This window comes from Sinohyriopsis cumingii, chromosome 19 (genome assembly GCF_028554795.1).
Source record: "Sinohyriopsis cumingii isolate HCF-2022 chromosome 19, ASM2855479v2, whole genome shotgun sequence".
Classification (NCBI taxonomy): Eukaryota; Metazoa; Mollusca; class Bivalvia; order Unionida; family Unionidae; genus Sinohyriopsis; species Sinohyriopsis cumingii.
Window position 1 is genome coordinate 47809044 of NC_142979.1, and position 20372 is coordinate 47829415.

At 33.2% G+C, this 20372-nt stretch overlaps 1 protein-coding gene across 3 annotated transcripts in view; it reads right to left on the reverse strand.

The window, feature by feature from the left end:
* Nucleotides 1-20372, reverse strand: part of LOC149775653 (uncharacterized) — a 283048-nt gene that overhangs the window by 167765 nt on the left and 94911 nt on the right. For all 3 annotated transcript variants that reach the window (XM_089943843.1, XM_089943842.1, XM_089943844.1), the window contains 3 exons: nt 7393-7530; nt 4275-4517; nt 542-622 (listed from right to left, as the gene is read on the reverse strand). In XM_089943843.1, the coding sequence (XP_089799969.1) occupies nt 542-622; nt 4275-4517; nt 7393-7530 (462 nt within the window). The remainder of the gene's footprint in view (nt 1-541; nt 623-4274; nt 4518-7392; nt 7531-20372) is intronic.

Below are 20372 nucleotides of genomic sequence, written 5' to 3' on the forward strand. Positions count from 1 at the left end.
CTATGACATGCTCCTGACTTTTCTCTGAATAGTTTAGGAGGATGAGCTAAGACAATATGCATAACTTGTTCATCAACACTTTACCCTTCAAAAGAGAGGTGAGCAAATTTTGAAACTGAGAAAAACTAAGCTGCATTAAAAACTACTAAAGCATTACTCCTAGGGTGGAATGTACAAAAGATATAAGCAAACTTTGACCAAAGAGGATATTCATTGTCAGTCTGAACAAAAAAGCTGTTTTCACAACATTTTAAGCAAAAACCTGAAACTCATTAACTCCAATTCAGTTGTGATACTTGGAGTATATCCAAGTCATCAAAATTTTGCAAGCAAGAAAAACTAAGAGAAAGAGAGAAAGAGAAAGAGAAAGAAAGAGAGAGATCAAATGTTAAGAGAATTCTGAAAGTTCTGTGATATTGACTTTATTCCGATAAAAGCTACACAGTGCCAGAAATTGCTGAATTTGACCTTGAGTTCAGGTTTCATGCTAAAATGGTTCCTATTCCACTAGTTTGTAAGAATACCTGACAAAAAAGAATACCTGACAAAAAGGATGATGAGTGTTTCAGAATGGAAGTTGGAAGCACATGATTATTGTCAGTTTCAGCCTCTGCATGGTGATCTGGTTGGTGAAGGAGAAAGATGGCATATAAAACAGGAAACCATCTTAATATGTACATGTACTGAGCACATCTGCTACATAATCATTTGCTATAATTGTAGTACTGTAGCAGTTGAAGCCCCATATTACATATACGATTGTTTATCATTAATAATTACAATATTTTGTGTGACAAATAACTTTGCTATGATACGTTTAGATACTAAGCAAATACATTATCATGATCTGGTATATTCATCCTCTCTCAAAATAAAAAAAGTTTGAAACCAGAATCTTATAAAATATGAAGGTAGAATAAAAACCAGCAGTTGAATGGGTCATAACATTCTCTAAAATATATTACAAAAATGTCTTTGGTAACATATACGTTCTTGCTTTAAGATTCTCATAAATCAAGCTTAACCATGGTATGTCTGGTTACTTTAATGTGAATATACTGGTACTGATCAATAATGTTCTTACAAATACAAATTAGATTGCCAAAGCAAATGTGATAGAATTTCTATATCCATTGTACTATTACATAGAGTATCATAAAAACTAAATGTATAAAAATTCAGAATGAAAGATTTTTAGAAAAATAAAGAAAATATTTTGGTGGAAGACATGAAAATGAATCATGGAGCTAGTTTCTGTCTGTCTGTCTGGTGGTATGTATGTATGTATATTTGGATGGACGGATGGATGGACGGATGGATGGATGGATGGATGGATGGATATAGGCTATGGGTGACAGAGTGGTCAAAAGCTCTCACCAAAATCGAAGAGATTCAGTTATTTGTACAAGAGCTCTTGTAATTTAATACTGCTTCACTGTGGATAGTTTATCATACATTCTTTCAGAGGTTTGAAATGTAGGTGAAGTTAGTTCCTAACACACAAAATGTTTTTGGAATAATATAGTTTTGCATAAGGCAGAAAGGGCAGATATAGAGATTTTTTATGTGAAATCCATGAAATGAAAGACATTTGCTTATTTTCACAAAGGTAGAAGCAAGTCAATATAGCTTTACTGTATATGCCCTTTCATAAGTTCTTTCATATTTCAAGTTTTATTATGTTGCATCAGATACTACAGTATTTATCCAATGAGGAGTCAAAGGTACACTACAATTTATGTATATGTATGGAGAGACAGAGAGAGAGAACTCTTGCATTTAAGACCAAAGCTAAGTTTAACATTCTAACATTACCAAAGAAAGATTTCATATTATCAAGTGTTTGTAACTGTCTAGGTCCTGCGGCTCGATTTCCATTGAACAAATTGGATGCAATAAGTGTAATACATGATTAACACATTGTAATTACAGACCCAACTCAATTAGTGAGTAAGGAGTGCATGCATGTAATCTGGCCATACTTTAATTTTTTCTTAATTAAGTTGATTACATAATATGCATTTCATAAATACTATAAATTGTAAAAAATCCTAAATGATGACACATTATGTCAAGCTCATTTCCAAACACAGAACATAAAATCTGTTTATTTCTTAAAGCAAACCATGAATGTTAAAAACAGGCACTGAGTATGTAATATTGAGGTTCATAATGATAAGTGGGCCTGTACTCATGCAGTAGGATTAGAAAAGACAAAAAAACAGCATTAAACCATGCTGTTATGTGATCTGCTACACCAAAGTTTGAAGATAAAATTAATAATCAAGAAGGGGAAATATAGAGGTTTAATAGTTTTACTTATGGTCATGGCAAATGTTTAAAATATACAACAATATACAATTAAGGGGTTTTGTCAATTTTAAAACTGTTTTATTGAGCTGTTAAATATTTATTGTCCAAAATGAACTTGAGGTTAATGTCTGTATTTCATAGCTAAATAGAAGCACAATATGTTACTTTGCTAATCTGAAATCACTGAGAGGAAACCAATAGTTGTATTACTGTTAAGCATGCAATGTCTTCAGACAATCAGAATTCAGAATAATTTTTATGAAAGCAATCAAATTAAATATTATTTTCATTAAAAAAATATGAAATATGAATGTTTTTGGTAGTGTATTACACAGAATCAAGTGTAAGTGACACAGACTTAGCTCTGTGTGGCAAAACGTTACTACATACCCATGAAATCTTACACTGTTGCTCCAGCATTCGATAGAGATGATGAAGCCACATTTTGATACACATACCCATCTCGAAATTATTTAGATGTTTTCACAGACATTTGCAGATGCTAATATCTTCAATACAACAAATTCAACTTTCATATCTGAATTTATTGTGAATTCTATTCTCAATGCATAATTATGTATCTGTGGATGAGTTCAAAATATCAGGTATGAAATAAATGCATGACCGTGTTTGTGTTTTGGTCTGGGAAAAAAGTTGTTTAATAAGACGTATGAATGGCCTTGACATATCCCAATGTTACATTTGACTTGTTCTTTCTTGATGTTTGCATGGTTTTGTGTATTTACTGGTATGCAATAAATGGTCAGGGTCCACAATGTTCATTGTTGTATTTGCAATATAGTACAAAAGACACATTGAAAAAAAATTACGGGTAAGGAAATAACATATCACATTTTGATTCCATCTATTATATATATATATATATATATATATATATATATATATATATATATATATATATATATATATATATATATATATATATATATATATATATATATATATATATATATATATGTATATTGACTTTTTGTGAAAAATCAAGTTGCTCTTTGTATGATTCATTGGCAACAAGGTCAAGGTGAGTCACATTTATTTAGAATATATTTCCTGTTGTTTATATTTTATTTTTTATAAATGTAACTCTGATAGAGGAACAAAACTGTTAGATATGATTATAAAATTATGAATTTTAGGTGCAAGGCATATTATATGGACCAAGTATTTCCATATTATGCTAGGGATACAGCTTTTTTAATTGCTAGATTTCTCTTTTATTCTTCTTTTTCTAGGGAGACTAGAGCTACAAGTAATGGCTGCATCACAAAAAAACCTGCATCTCAAAATTAGGGTAATGCAGAGTTTGAAACTGAGAAATTTTAAAAAGACAAAGATGGATGTATACAATAATTACTCTGATTGGATTATGATTAATCTAATTGGAGAAAAGAGTTTCATTAAGAAAATTGTAACACTAATACTGTAGAACAACATGCCAAGGAAGATAAATTGGTCTTTTCATACAAAGTCTCTCAGATAATCTCGAGCTTACAATGCTGATTACATGCAATATCCTATGTGTAGATACATGTACAATGTATAAAGTTAATTGTAAAGGGACAGAACTCTATCTAACATGAAGTTGACAGGACAAAATCCATAAATGCATTCTAGGTTTAAGAGAAAATGTACACTTCAAATCAGAATATTTTCAAAAGTACCTGACCTATGCTCTTTACATTATGCTGTAATGGAGATTTGAAATTTATCAAGAATAGGCAATAACTGCATGAAAACTAAACATGAAAAAACAAAATCTTTATAAAGCATATCGTCATTTAATAGGCAATTCATCTATCAAATGGCATTAAATAATAAGCAATGGTTGTAGAACTATGAAGGTTACATGACAGACAGTCAGACGGAAAAGGTGATTACCATAGGGCTGCTGTATCACGAACAGGGCCTCAATATATGATAGCTGATGACCTGAAACTTACATTTCTCAGTTGCCTGGAGAAGCAGTTTGACCCTTGTGTGGATCGGATCTTCACCCTGTCCATCCAAATCACTTTCCCCAGTCTGCGGTACAACCATGTCATTGAAGCGACTCTCAAAATCTTCTGTTCGTATGGAGTCTGCATCACTTGTGTGCCCTGTACCCACTCTTAGGATGGAACGACCACTGCCAGACTTGGGTGTGCTCAGTGAGGTAGCATGTTTGGGGTAAATTGGTGGAGTACCTTCAAAAAGAAATTAAAAAAAACTTTGTAAATCAGTTATAAAACAGCTGCTATATATTTTTACATATAAGAGATCTGCACAAGCGTGGCTAAAAAAAACTGGAAAATGCATTAAAGAGAAAAAAAGAGGAAAAATCTATTGTTAGCTACAAAGTCCAGTGAAAGCTAATCTACACTATTCAAATGCCATGTTAATATTAAAACTTATGCTATCACCATAAATCTTCTAACTATCACCAGAAATTTTCTGTGCCCACTTATGGAAAAGGTCTTATCAACCAGTATAGTTGATTCCTGTTTCATATTTTATTTTACAATAAATTAATTAAATAATTAAAAAAACAACTATTTGAGTAAAGTTCTAATAAAATCTATCACTTTCAACTACACTGTCACAACTGAACTTAAATTGTTTTCCTCACCTTTTACAAGAAAATGAAATGAGGCATTTTTCATGATAAGCAATTGAATTATAGGAAATACTTGGGTGGCTGGAATATTTCATTTAATTGTCATTTTAATTTTAATTAAACTTCATTGTCCAGTGTGTAGGTTCAAAGTTTCTAGTCCTTGAACTTAGAACGTGCAACGGTCATTTTCAGATCATAATGTTTTACTATATTTTTAATTTACTGCATATACCTGCTTATAAGTTGGGTCCAACTGCAAACTGCACAGACCCAGATCTGCCATCACATAATAAACCATCAGATCTGGGTCTGTGTAGTTTATTAACAGTAATCAGTAGAATAAACCACACATTTCTGATCTGCAGGTACGTGTGACTGCAAATCATATTCTACGTTTTATGCAGCTGGACTTGACTTACAAGCAATTATATACAATATGTAGGCTGTGTGTACAGCAATCACTTTAATATGTCATTACATGTGTCTGTATGAAATTACATATATGATCCCCTTGTCAACAGGTGCACTTTTAGAGTATCCACAATATACAGACTGGCATGGAAGACTAATGCCAAAAGAATGGAAGTAAAGTACCTTGAAGTGAGACATGACACGACAACACAACCTAGGCTGGTTTAGATAGGATTCAAACCTGTTACCCAATGAATGTGACTTTTAGCTACCATCTGAGACTATCTAAGCTGACAAAGGAAATATACCTGCATTAAACTACTACTATATTCATATACAATGTTTCATTAATATAGGGTCAAAAGAAAGTTTTATTAGATATAATAGGGTCATGATATAGAGGCTATGACAAATGGCTAAAAATACAACCATTGCTCAAACATGACAATTAGGTCACAATGACCTATTTTGGTACGGCTGAGTTACTCTCCCTAAGATCTACAAACCAGTTTTCAAGAATGTGGGTGAAACTGGGTTAAAGATATTGAGGGTGGAATGAACAGATAGCTGAAATACATTAAGTCAAAAAGTGTATAAAAAAGAGGTAATAGTCACCTAGTTTTATGTATTTGAGTTATTCTCCTTGGGATGCATCCATTAACCAGTTTTTATGAGCGGTGGTAAAACTGTCTAAGATACTGGGGGCATAAACAATCAACTAATAAATAAAAACTTACAAACAAACATAAACACATGAATAAATGGGTCATATTATCCCCTCCCAACTTCACTGACCAAAAGATAATTATATACATCTTAGCAGAGTGTGTAATCAACAGGAAAGAGTTATGTCCATAATCCAGAACAATAGGTGTTGTTCATGTAAATTTAGCAAGCAGATGGTGATTTCTTAATAAGTGATAATATTATTGGTTTTTCTGTTGACTGCAATTCTATTTCATGAAACTTGAGGCATATACTCATTAAGGAAAACTGTGTGGCTTTATTTCATTTTGCAATCAACAAGAATAAAATCAAATCACATTTGGCATATGATTAACCTACAAAGAGGCTCTCGAGGAGTCAATCAAATTTTTGAAAGTTGATTGTCCAGGTTTCTCATGGGAATTTACACTACTAAATAAAATGCTGCTGAAATGTATTAACCATTTTACCCTTCTTTTCATGAATGGATCTAAATTGTATAATGAATTTGTATGTGATACTGTAGGCCTGTTTCAGCCCCACCTTCCTCTACCAGAGATGTCTACAATTGTTTTCCAAAAACCATGGGTGTTCACATAAGGGGCATGGGGGGAGGGGCACCACCTCTAAACATGTTTTGTCCAACATCTGTAAAGCTTAATAGGTGACCACTAGATTTTTGCCCCCACCTCCCCTCCCCAAAAATAATTCTTCAGGCACCCCTGATACCAAAACTGAGTAGTAGCTATATACAAATGTGTCTACAGTAATATTCCAATCAATGTGAGATGTACTCAATAAAACACATTTCCTATAGAATTAGCCATGTGAAAGGTACTTGATAAAACACAATTCCTACAGATGCCATGTAAAATGTACTTAAAAAAACACAATTCCTACAGATGCCATTCCAAATGTACTGTATAAAACACAATTCCTACAAAAGCCATTCCAAAGGTACCCTGTAAAACACAATTCCTATAGATGCCATGCAAAAGGTACTTTATAAAATACAATTGTTACAGATGCCATACACAAGGTACTCTATAAAACACAATTCCTACATATGCCACATTAAAGATAGGTGCTAATACTCCATTTATCCATCTATAAAATACAACTGCATGTAGCATAGACCCAGATTTGTTATTATATAATGTGCTGGTGGATTAAGGGTTTACACTGCTTGCTTGAAACCATGAGGAAAATGAACAGCACTGATCTTCTAGCGCATTTTGCAACAATAGATCTGGATCTGTGCTATTCATGTGTGTGTGTGTGTGTGTGTGTGTGTGTGTGTGTTTGTGCTGTTACAATGGCATATACAGTACACAGAGTGATATGCAAACCTTTCTTTTGCTTGCTCTCAGTAGGCGATGCTACATTCTGCCTGGATCTATCTTGAGAATATGACCTTGATTTGCTAGGTGGTGGAGATTTGCTGGGTTGGGGAATGGGCACCACACCTCCAGCTGGTTTTCTAGCATCTAAGTAGAAGATATGCAACACTACATGTAACTACACCAGACTACGCCCAACTACACCTATATTCTATGAAACAGCAATAAAAAGCAAAACTAAAGTTAAGCATACTTGACAATAAAACATCAGTATACACAGCATACCCCATATGAAAAATAAATAGAGTCCATATCATATAGAAGATAAACAACATACCAGTTCCTTTATTAAAATTTTAAACATTTTTATATGGTACCTTGGTGTGAAGGCCATTAAGATTTAAAAGTATCTGAACTTTGAATCCAGTAAGTTTCCTTTGTTAGTCTATTCATTTCTCCATGCACAATATATACTGGCATGAAAGAAAAATCTAGTAAAGAGTGATTATTTGTATTAAAATGCATACAATTTTAATAAAAGAATTGATATGTTGTATATCCTTTATAAAAATATAACTGTATGTATGGCTGTCTCTATTTTATTATTTCACTAATTCATTTTTCACTAAAGACTCTTGAATCTTTTTTGATCCTGTCATATATATATAAAATTGTTATGATGATGCATACAATTTATGATGTTGCATCAATGATGTAACTGTTATTTTAAAATATGAAGACATCATCCATTTCTTTCAAAACATTTTGTGCCTGAAGAAGCATACAGTAAATGCAAAACTACTTGCACAGAATTATCGGTGTTTGTGTTGTTTTTTTTTACCTCATTTATAATATATATAAGGAAACTTTATTCAAAAATGACATATTGTAAGTAGAATGGGTATTATCAGTATCTACTCAAAAATGTGGCCAGCTTCAAAACATTTCTCCTCAAATTGAGATTTTAAACTATCTTGATTAAGATGCTTCTGGAAATGTATGAAATTTTTTCAGTGAAGTGATTGTTGAAAGGATTAAAATTGACTCTTTAATTTAAAAATTATGCAGTTTAGAATAATCTTATAACTGACAAAAATCTAGGAATTCCTAAATCTTGAGGAAATGCAGGAATGCTGATTCAGCCTATTTTACATGTAACCAATACAAAAAGCTTAATTTTCAGATTTTGTAAAGTTACACAGAGCTTTGCCTGCACACAAAAATGGTCTGTCAGTGAACCATTTCCCATACATGGGCTTTTAGATGAAACTTCCATATATGGTTTAAGGCACTGATGCTGTGCCAGTGATGAAAATGTCTGAACTTATCTAAATAAGTTTATGTCTGCCTGCACAAGTACAATGTATTTTGCAGGTACTGTAGTATAATTGCAGTTCTGATAGACAGTACCAGTCTAAGAACAGTTATCCTGATAAGAGGCTTTGAAAATCAAATGAACAATATAATCTGCCTGGTGACTAGACTGGTTCCATGCAATATTTGTAAAACTTTAATTATGTTCATGGAACACAAATGACAACCAAAGTGCTGTACCTAAAAACTAACCTGAACACATGGCTTAACCAGATGGAAGGATAGAAAAGGTAACCTCTGAGTCTGCCATAATGAATCATGGGGTATGAAGGAATAAAAAACTAGATTTGTGTAAAACATGTGTGGCATATGATTCCACTCTATAACAAGCACAGATTAAGAGCAAAAGATCTCAGAACTTTTGAAAATATGTGAAACCTTGCTATCATGCCATGAAAATGTAATCAGGTTGTCTACACAATGCATACAAACATAGACACCTAATTTAATCAGGTCATCAACATATGCATATAAACATAGATACCAAATTAATCAGGTCATCAAAATATGCCTAAACATTGATACCAACTTCCAGTCTAGCTATCATAAGTGGCTGTTGCTTAATTAAACAAGCTAGGATTTTGTAAACATAAGTCAGTCATAATAAGTATAAAAATATGGAAAATGATGTAAAAATTGCCATAATTGCTTGAAATCCAATCTAATCACACAATGGTCAGAAAGTCTAGGCAAATTCATATACATCTACATACAAATACACATACTATATTTAATTTGTCTAACTCATGCGGTCTTTGGTTATTAAAGCTTTTGTCAAAAAATACAAGTCCATAAAATTATTTTTTAAAATGTTCATAAATTTCAAATTGCTGTAAGGACCTGAAAATCAAATCAGATCCTCTACAAGTAAATACAAATAAATATATTGCAATTCATTTGTTTATCTCATGTTCTTTATTTAGTCATGATAAAGTGCCGTCCAGTCCAAAAAGTTAAAAAATTAAATGTAAAAATTGCAAATTGCAGTAATGGCCTCAAAATCTAAATAGTGACCTACTTATGACCATGATTAAGTGTGTACAGTTTCAAAGCTCTCAGTTTAATAGTGTTTGTGCTACTGTACTAAAACAGATTCAGGATGTCCATATGGGTGGATGTGGATGTGCAAATTTAGGATGACCACATGGACATGTGGGTGGGTGTGGATGTACAGATTCAGGATGTCCATATGGACATGTGGGTGGGTGTCGATGTACAGATTCAGGTTGTCCAGTTATGGACATATGGGTGGATGTGGATGTACAGATTCAGGTTGTCCATATGGACATGTGGATGGGTGTGGATGTACAGATTCGGGATGACTACATGGACATGTGGGTGGGTGTGGATGTATAGATTCAGGATGACCACATGGATATGTGGGTGGATGTGGATGTACAGATTCAGGTTGTCCACATGGACATGTGGGTGGGGATGGATGTACAGATTTAGGTTGTCCATATGGACATGTGGGTGGATGTGGATATACAAATTTAGGATGATCACATGGACATGTGGGTGGGTGTGGATGTACAGATTCAGGTTGTCCATATGGACATGTGGGTGGATGTGGATGTACAAATTTAGGATGATCACATGGACATGTGGGTGGGGGTGGATGTACAGATTCAGGATGACCACATGGACATGTGGGTGGATGTGGATGTACAAATTTAGGATGATCACGTGGACATATGGGTGGGTGTGGATGTACAGATTTAGGATGACCACATGGATATGTGGGTTGGTGTGGATGTACTGATTTAGGATGGTCACATGGACATGTGGGTGGGTGTGGATGTACAGATTTAGGATGACCACATGGACATGTGGGTGGATGTGGATGTACAGATTTGGATTGATTGTATGGACATGTGGGTGGGTGTAGATGGCAGCAATGCAATATATACTCCCTTCATTTATCATAATGACAACAAAGACAAATACAGTAATTAATGAATCTCACCTATCATTGTACTATTTAAATAGACAGAAATCGATGAGATCTTGTGTTTCTTTTTGTACTTCATTAGCCAATCTGCTTGATATTGACTAATCTGTTTTATTTCAAAAGAAACTCTTTGCAAAGATTTAAACAAGTGAATTACAATAATTTTGTGCTTGCTTAAGTTGGTGTCCAATGGCAAACATCATAGTCCCAGATCTTATGTTGAATAATATGCTGGCAGATATGGGTCTATGCAGTTTGTTAGGAGTAATCAGTAGAACAAACAATATAGACAATGAACTGCTGATCTATTATGCAATGGCAGATCAGAGTCTATGTTATTTGTCAATTAAATAACAGTGGCTGACAGTTGCAAATGGTCCTAATAAGTGCAAATGAGATTCTAAACTGGGAATCTGAGACAATTCTGCTTTTCATCATTTATAAATTCATAAGATGATATCCCTAATAATTTTAATTTGAAATTTGATAAGTTAAACTTTTTCTTGTAACTAAATTATTCCATATTATCTGCACTGTCATACAAAATCATAAGATTTAAAAATTAATAATTCTAAAACTATTTGTATTGCTAAATATGCTAAAATGTGAAATATATATATGTATGTCTTAAAACAGTAAGTTCCCCACAAAAGTGGATGTGCAAAAAGTCAAAGTCCCATAAAAACACAAGAAATCAATAAATCTATTTAAACATTCAAGGGGAAAATTAGGATTACAGTATATTATATACTTTAAAGATAGTTTTCATTTTGTTTATTACATCTGTCAATTTAGATCACCACAACGGTCCACCAGTTTAGGAGAAATCAGCCTTCAATTTCTGAATATTTCCTACATAGGAGGTTCACCAGGAGGAGACAGCATTGCAAATGCGATGTGTAATGGACACTTCCCATTATTGCTGTGTTAGGTACTGGGGGTTGTACTGAATTCTGTCCAATCTTCATGTATTTGTGTGGATTGGCCAATCAATGGGTCAGTCAATTGACTGAGAGCATAAGTATAAAATATTATTATATGCTCATTTTTTTCTTTGTTAACTTTATATTGTCAGAATTGTTCAGTATTTTACGATATTGCACACCTTCATATTGTACTCACAAGCAGGACACATGTGCCCAATAGTGTATTAGGAACTACTTTGTAAACAAATTATGTACACTCGTTTTGTCAGATGGATATACTGCACTCCCAGGGTCATGCAGTATTCCACCTGAAAAACTCATTCATATTTTCCCATACAAATGCAGTAACCTATAAGTATTGCAGGTGTGGGTAAAAAAATCTTGGACATGCCAGATTTTTTTAATGACCAACATCAGGCAAAAAATGAGAAACGTCTACCCACAGTTTTTGCCTGATTCATAAAAATCATCAATCATTAAAAAAAGAAAATGTATCACATGATGGGAAGGACATAACACAAGTTAGCCATGTCAAATGACACATTCTATCCTTAATCTGTTGTTTGTGAAATGCATCAGAAAATCATGAGTTATATGCCTACACACATGGATAAGACAAAAAATATATGTACAGAATTTTTGCAATATAGCATTATAATAATTTTTATAAATCTATGAACTTAACTAATAATCAATTTTCATTTGTTTACTCTGTCACCGACATTGGCAGTACATGTATCTGGTTTGGGAAGAGTGGATCTAATCATAAGTAAGGAAGACTAATTAACCACTAATAACAATACTAAATTCTAATGCAAAATACATGTTTCCTTAAATACCATCTGCAAGTATATATGTCTGCCAGTATTTAGCACATATATAAAAATTTAACAGCGTTTTTAGGAGTGTATACTTATATGAACAGTTGTGTAACCTATCCATTATTACCAGTCAGCTGTGTCAGTGTAACAAGATTAGAAGAAGGGAACTAATTCAGTTTATGTTGCACTACCCAGATAAAACCAACCTGGCAAAATTATAGTAAATTTTTGTTCCATACCTTTATCTGATTTGCAAATCTCTGATAACTGATAAAAATAGCATGTAATTTTTTTCCAAGATTATTATTTTGAAAAGAAATGTAAAGGCTGGATTGTCTCATTAATTTGAAATTGATTGCATTTGCACATATGCATATAATGCAAGAATATTTTCCATTCAACAACCAAATGATCACATGATCATTTGCTCTTGTGAAAAGAGAAGATAATAATTTGCAATACATTGCTGTAAAATAAATAATGATGATAATGATGATGATGATGATGATGTTGTTGTAGTTGTTATTATTATTATTACATGTATTATTATTATTATCATTATTATTATTATTATTATTGTTATTATTATTATTATTATTATTATTATTATTATTATTATTATTATTATTATTATTATTATTATTATTATATTATTATTGTGGCCAATTACATTTGGCAAAATAATTATCAGTAAAGCTGCAAATATTACATACAATACATGAAACTGATCAGTAGAAAATGTTGTGCAGCAGTGCTTGAAAGCATTGTGGAAGTTTTCCTTGTACAACAAGTGCATGTGGACTAACACAGTGTATAAAAACCAAATTATGAAATTGTCACAATTCCAATTCCTTAAAACCTGCAAAATACAATCATGACTGTACATAAAACTTACCAGTTTCATTCAATAAATCAAGAACCATCAGATCAATCCTGGCAATTAAATATTTGAAACAAAATATAACATAAATTTTCATATTGTAAAACATAAAGATAAAGAAGTGATTTATTTATCTATTGTGTGTTGAGAATCTGATCATTGGTATGCATAAGTACCAAACTTAGATATGGAAGCCATTGTAAATATCTACAATTCTGCATACATGACTTAATAGTTATTTACCTCCACCCTTACTCTCCACCCCCAAGGCTGTATAAGGATTCCAAACTCTTGTTTATGACCTATTCATCCATGGTATACACCATACCACATATGATCACAATCTGAATCGTTGTAGCTTGTTATTACAAGTAGAACTAACTTGCCACTTGTAACAAGGATGAACAGGTGCCCTGGCTGACTGAATGGTCCAAGGCACTTGCCTTGACAGATCACTCACACATCTCACTTCTGTCCTTGTGTGTCCAAGTCTTGGCTCAGCCAACATGGGTATGTGAGAAAGTTTACTCATAGCTTCCTTCATGGTTGGCAGTGGTTCATCCTGGGGTTCTTCCTCCACCAAATATACTGGCTGCAATGTATACCTATCAAATGCTGAAAAATGGCATTCAACCAACAAAATCAAACAAACAAGGATGAACATGACTGATCGTAATATTAGATATCTTCAAAAGAGCTGATATACAAAGATGGATTGCAAGCAAGCATGTAAGCTACAAAGCAATTATACAATACAAACTAAATGTATCAAATTCTTCTGCCAAGCTAGAGTTCAACAACTATAATAAATTAAATTTAGCTGACTCAGCTTATTTAATTAGTTGATTGGAAAAGATATTCCAAAGACATAGTGTGGGTACATATACAAAATATGCAGCTACAAAATGGAAGATAATTAATAGACAGATCAGTCTCTGATTTTGGCTCTCATAGGTGATTACCATATTTACCCAAGTATTATCCATCCCACATCAAACTGTGAGAAGCATAGACCCATATCTACCATCACATGATCTAGTAGCGGATGTAAAACATTGGTCATTCTACTTGTCATTCAACAGTCAAGAAACTGATTTAGCTTCACAAGATACCATGGCAGATATCTGGGCCCACATGTGTCATTCTCCTTGTGATATTACTGACAGTGTTGATACCAATTTCTCTACACTATATCATGGCAGATATCTACACTGTGATTTCATTGAACAGTAGAATCATATTACCATGGCAAATATCTGGGTCTGCAAAAGCCATTCTCCTTGTGATATCATGAACACTGTAAATACTGATTTGCCATCATTTAATATCATGGCAGATATATGGTTCTACACTGGTCATTCTACTTGTGATATCAATGAACATTGGAGATACTGATCTGCCTTCCCATCATACCATAGCAGATATCAGGTTCTACACTGTTCACATCTGGGTGAGTATCCCACATGAGTAAATATAGTAAACAATCAGGGTAGGTTGGTTGATAAGAAATTTGTGATGTTTTAGTCATGGATGATGATATACAATATTGTATATAATTTTTCATACCCTCTAGGTTTTAGTGTGCATCAATCAATACAAAACATAATTATTTTATTGTCCAATGATTTTATACAGTGTAAAGCAAAATTTTTTTATTATTAAATATTTGCAAGGTTTAGATGTATTTACCTATATATATTCATACACTTATAAAAATTAATAATAAAATGTAGAAATTGACAAACAATCATCTCATACATCATAGCACCAATAAAAATGTTCTAATTCCTTGTGGAGTTTGTTTTATGTATTTTGGAAACATTTATATCCTCACCCTGTACAGATCTAAGGGTGTCAGAACCAGTGATACTGGAGCATTCATTGCCAACTCAAATTTTTGCCAGGTTATGAATAATCAGATCTATGATCACCCAACTCATATAGGAAATTCCCCCTGCCTCTCAGGGAGTGGGCACAACACTCTTCTCAACCACAGAAGAAAGAAAAAAATGTTAAGTGACGGTTTTTATTGTTTGAAAGATACATCCTTGCTTGCAATATTTCATAATTGCTTGCAATATTTCATCTTGATTATTCATCAGTTTGTATGATTTGTTAACTTAACAATAATATTCTTCAAATATGCATTAACAAGCCTCAACACTATGGTTTCAGAAAAACTAAATTTCATACTTGTGATATTTCTGTCTTACAATGCTGGAGAACGGATTGGTTGCTAGTCTCACCTCCACTGAATAGCATATATCATTGTTCCACTTAATACCTCCTCCACAGAATAGTGTATATTATTGTCCCACTTAATACCTCCTCCACTGAATAGAGTATATCATTGTCCCACTTAATACCTCCTCCACTGAATAGCAAATATCATTGTCCCACATAATACCTCCTCAACTGAATAGCATATATTACTGTCCCACTTAATACCTCCTCCACTGAATAGTGTATATCATTGTCCCACTTAATACCTCCTCCACTGAATAGCATATGTCATTGTCCCACTTAATACCTCCTCGACTGAATATCATATATCATTGTCCCACTTAATACCTCCTCAACTGAATAGCATATATCATTTTTCCACATAATACCTCCACCACTGAATAGCATATATCATGTTCCCACTTTATACATCCTCCACTGAATAGCATTTTCCCACTTAATACCTCCTCCACTGTGTGTGTGTGATTTGGATTTTTAACATAGCTTTATCAATTTTTCAGTCATATCGCTATGATGTCTGCAGTGTGGCAGTTTATTATAATGCCTAGCACTGGTGCATCATGCCACAGACATGTAGCATGATGTCCCACCCAGTCACCTTATCCTGACACCAGGCCAACCAGTCCTAACACTAACCTCTTAATGCTGAGCGCCAAGCGAGGCAGCTGTTAGTACCATTTTTGCAAGTCTTTTGTATGATTCGGCCAGGGATCGAACCCACAACCTCCTGCATCTGAGACGGATGCTCTAACCACTAGGCCACCGGAGCAGTCCTCTTCCACTGAATAGAATATATAATCTTTCTAACTATCACATATCATTTGCCGATAAATTCAAGGTCTTTTTCCTGCAAATAGTACATATGAATGTCTATATGGGGTTAACGGCACATCAGCAGAATTCTGGCTATATATTGCCGAGCAAACAAAACAGTAAATATTTTGTGGTGAAATAAAAGTCTTTTTTAACAGTAACAAATTTCAGATATCTCTAATGGCTAACAATATTTGGAGTAAAATATATTTCTTTGATAGCAATTCCAGATCATAAAGCTCAGGGGCCATGGCAACAAATTTCATCAATTGTTGCTGGAATGGAAACAGGAATATAATGGCAGAGAAAGCTTAGTAGGGTGTGGCCATATTATAATTAGGTACATATTACCAAAAAATATTTCACCCCAATACATGTAATTGGTTTCATCTCCAAAATACATTATCCAGTCATAATGACATCAGCCTGGAAATGGTTTTGCTCTAGTGCTCTCTCTCTCTCTCTTCATCACTTAGTGAATATCAGATACCACTTTAATATCCTAACCAAATTTGCCCCAAGTCTCACGACATTTACCACAATATATCTCCTCTGCTAAGACAAGTGAAACAAAATTGGAAATATTTTAAGTAGTGTGAGCTTATCTCATTCTGAATTATAAATATGCCAAATACTGTATTTGTAGAAGTTTGAGAATGGACTTATCATCAAGCATGACTTATATGGAAAAATGTGTTATTCAGGTTCTATATGATATATGATATATACTCTCTATAAGTCGAGTCAAACTGCAAAAACAACAAAGATCCTGATATGCCATAACAACATAATGCACCTGCAGATCAGGATCTGTGCTGTTTGTACTACTGATTACTCCTAACAAACTGCACATTTCCAGATCTGCCAGTGAATTATGCATTGGGAGATCTGGGTCTGTGCAGTTTGAAGTTGGACTTGTCTTATAAGCAAGTACATAAGGTATTTTTTCACATACACAGTCTACAATATGATTGGCCTGCAGCCCACTGGAATTTCAAACAAGCAATGATTATTAAATATCAGGTAGCACACAAATGAATTCTTTTCATTATTATCTACAATTATCTATCTGATTAACATTAAATAACTCTTCATTCATCTCTATGCATAGTCGATATGTGAAAAAACAATAATCATGAGATTGTTAAAAGTACACGTGTGGAAATGATACTAAGTTAGAGCTAGGACAGAGATAGAGAAGAAAGTTGATGCAAGAAAATTAATGACTTATATGACATGCATGGGGTAATTACTCAGAATTTGGAATCTAATGCTAAAATACAAACATGATATATTGATTAAAATCTCTGAATATCAGGAAGGCATGCCCTGCTGCTGCTAATGAATGACTGCAATATGGACTACACATGATTTCTGTGCTAATGAATGACTGCAATATGGACTACACATGATTTCTGTGCTAATGAATGACTGCAATATGGACTACACATGATTTCTGTGCTAATGAATGACTGCAATATGGACTACACATGATTTCTGTGCTAATGAATGACTGCAATATGGACTACACATGATTTCTGTGCTAATGAATGACTGCAATATGGACTACACATGATTTCTGAAGTGTGTACACTGTTTACATTATGCATTATTTAATGTAATAATAATAATGTATGCATTATTTAAGCTTTATTTTAAAAAATCTGAAAAAATATTAAAATAAAGCTTTCTAACCAAGAGTCACCTTTTTACTATCATCATTTATCACTCTTCAATTTAAAACTGAAATATATTACCAGCCTTGTCATATTACGTAATTATGGAGTAAAAGGTCAAGGTAACCATCTATATGTGCATGCATTATTACAGAAAAGGATATTTAAATGACAGAAATTACCTGAAATTCCCCCAGAACACATAAAATTTAGAACTGAAGTCAGCTAGTAGGATTAGTCAATTAAATTACAAATGTGAAATTTCTAAACATTCACTAAATGAAACTGGTGGGACACAAGGTCATGAGAGGTCATCACCATCAAGCATGGCCACAGGTAGAGACTTTATGATCATATCTGAATCATAATGTTTCAAAATACAACTCGGAAATGTAAAAGGTAAATTGTATAAACTTTATATACCGGTATGTGATTGCATACATACTAAACAATATATAAAACACTCCACCTAGCATGGTCAAGTCCATACACTCTATACCCTGCCACCATTCTCTGGTTTACAAAAGGTTCTAAGTTAGTTTGTTATCCACAAAATAGAACCTCATAATTGCATTTATAGTAAAGTTAATTGTACATGCATTATGTGTAATTACTGTATTGCTGTAGCTCTCTATAGGACTCTTCAATGTACTAATTCAGTTCCCACAGTAAACCTATGCAAACACCATGATCTTAAAAATTCAATAACTTTAAATTTCTGAGTACTCATGATCAAACCTATATTTATCATTATAGATGTATTCTGGATGACAGCTTCTGTGCAGAAAAAAACCTATGAGCTGTGGCATTTTCTGGCTCTATGTGTTTCTGAAACATGTACTTTCAATTCTGTATCAAAGAGTCAGGTGCTGAGTGTTCCAAATTCCAGTCTGTTAAAAGACTGAAATTCCATGAATAAAACCATGTCTCTATTTTTTTTTTCCAGTGACAACTAGGATAAGCTCTTAAATGATTATTTTCACTAAAATCAAACTTTCATTATCAACCAATCCTGGCCAGCCAAACTCATATATAATCTACTGTATGTTCACCCAGTCCAATATGCAGCATTAGTCTGAATCTCAAGGGTGGTCAGTCTCATAAGGGAAAGAACTCTTGCTGAAAGACTGATAAACTCTTTCAATAATCAATTAATCCACATAGAAATGGTGGCTGCCTAAATATCAGAGGTACCACAGAGAGGAAGAAACAGACACTTCTGACCATTTACCTTTTGATTTAGCTGAACAGAAACTTAAAACCCTGACTGGACAAAGAAATTAATAATAATAATAATAATAATAATAATAATAATAATAATAATAATAATAATAATAATAACAATAATAATAATAATAATAATAATAATAATAATAATAATAATAATAATAACAATAATAATAATAATGACTTAGATTTAAAGAGGGTGACACAGTTAGCAGCATGGAGCTTATCTTCCCTGGGTCCCTCTACTAAATCCATATTTAGATACATTGTATATGGTTGCACACATTATGAAAACAAAGCATTGCAGATAATAAGCTACATTGAATAGGTTCCACAAGTTCATCCATACTGAATTAGGTTATAATTAAGCGCATTTATATTGGTACTTTCTCTGATCTCCTTTTTTAAGGATTCTGTTTCAAATCCATGGCATCAAATATTGACAACTTTTCTTAAAGAGTTCTTTTTGGGTTTTGGAATGGAGAGTTCAGGTTAGCTGAAACTGATCTTAAATTGGGAGTATTGCCTCGTTATCTAGCATGAATCTTTCACTGAGGTATAATGCAGTCATATTGTTTGAAACTTTGTGCATAAGTTTATCATTTCTCAAAAATATTCATTCAATCACTGTTATAATTTTAATATCATTCACTTTTTAGTTGACAGATATGGACTTGTTTAATAACCAAAGACATGAGTTGACGTTATTACATATGACTTGAACATGTACATTCCAAATTGTTGTCAACCATCACCCCAAGGGTTTTGTCATGGGTAAATATTGGTAGGCAAATTTCACTGAACATAAGATTCAAACAGTTATTTTCCAAGTCTGCTTTTTTTTTTGGGGGGGGTAGGGAGTAGTAATCATTAATATTTTAGTATTGTTTGTGTTTACTTTCATGCCATTTTCCTAACACCAGGAATCTATTCTAAGTAAGGCTATCTGAAAGGAGACATCTTAAGGTCTGATTTTAGCTGTTTGAAATCTGATAGAGTGGTGTCATCTGCATATAGGTTGGTGGCAAATATGAAAAGGAGTGGGCCCAGGACTGATCCCTGTGGTACTCCACTTGT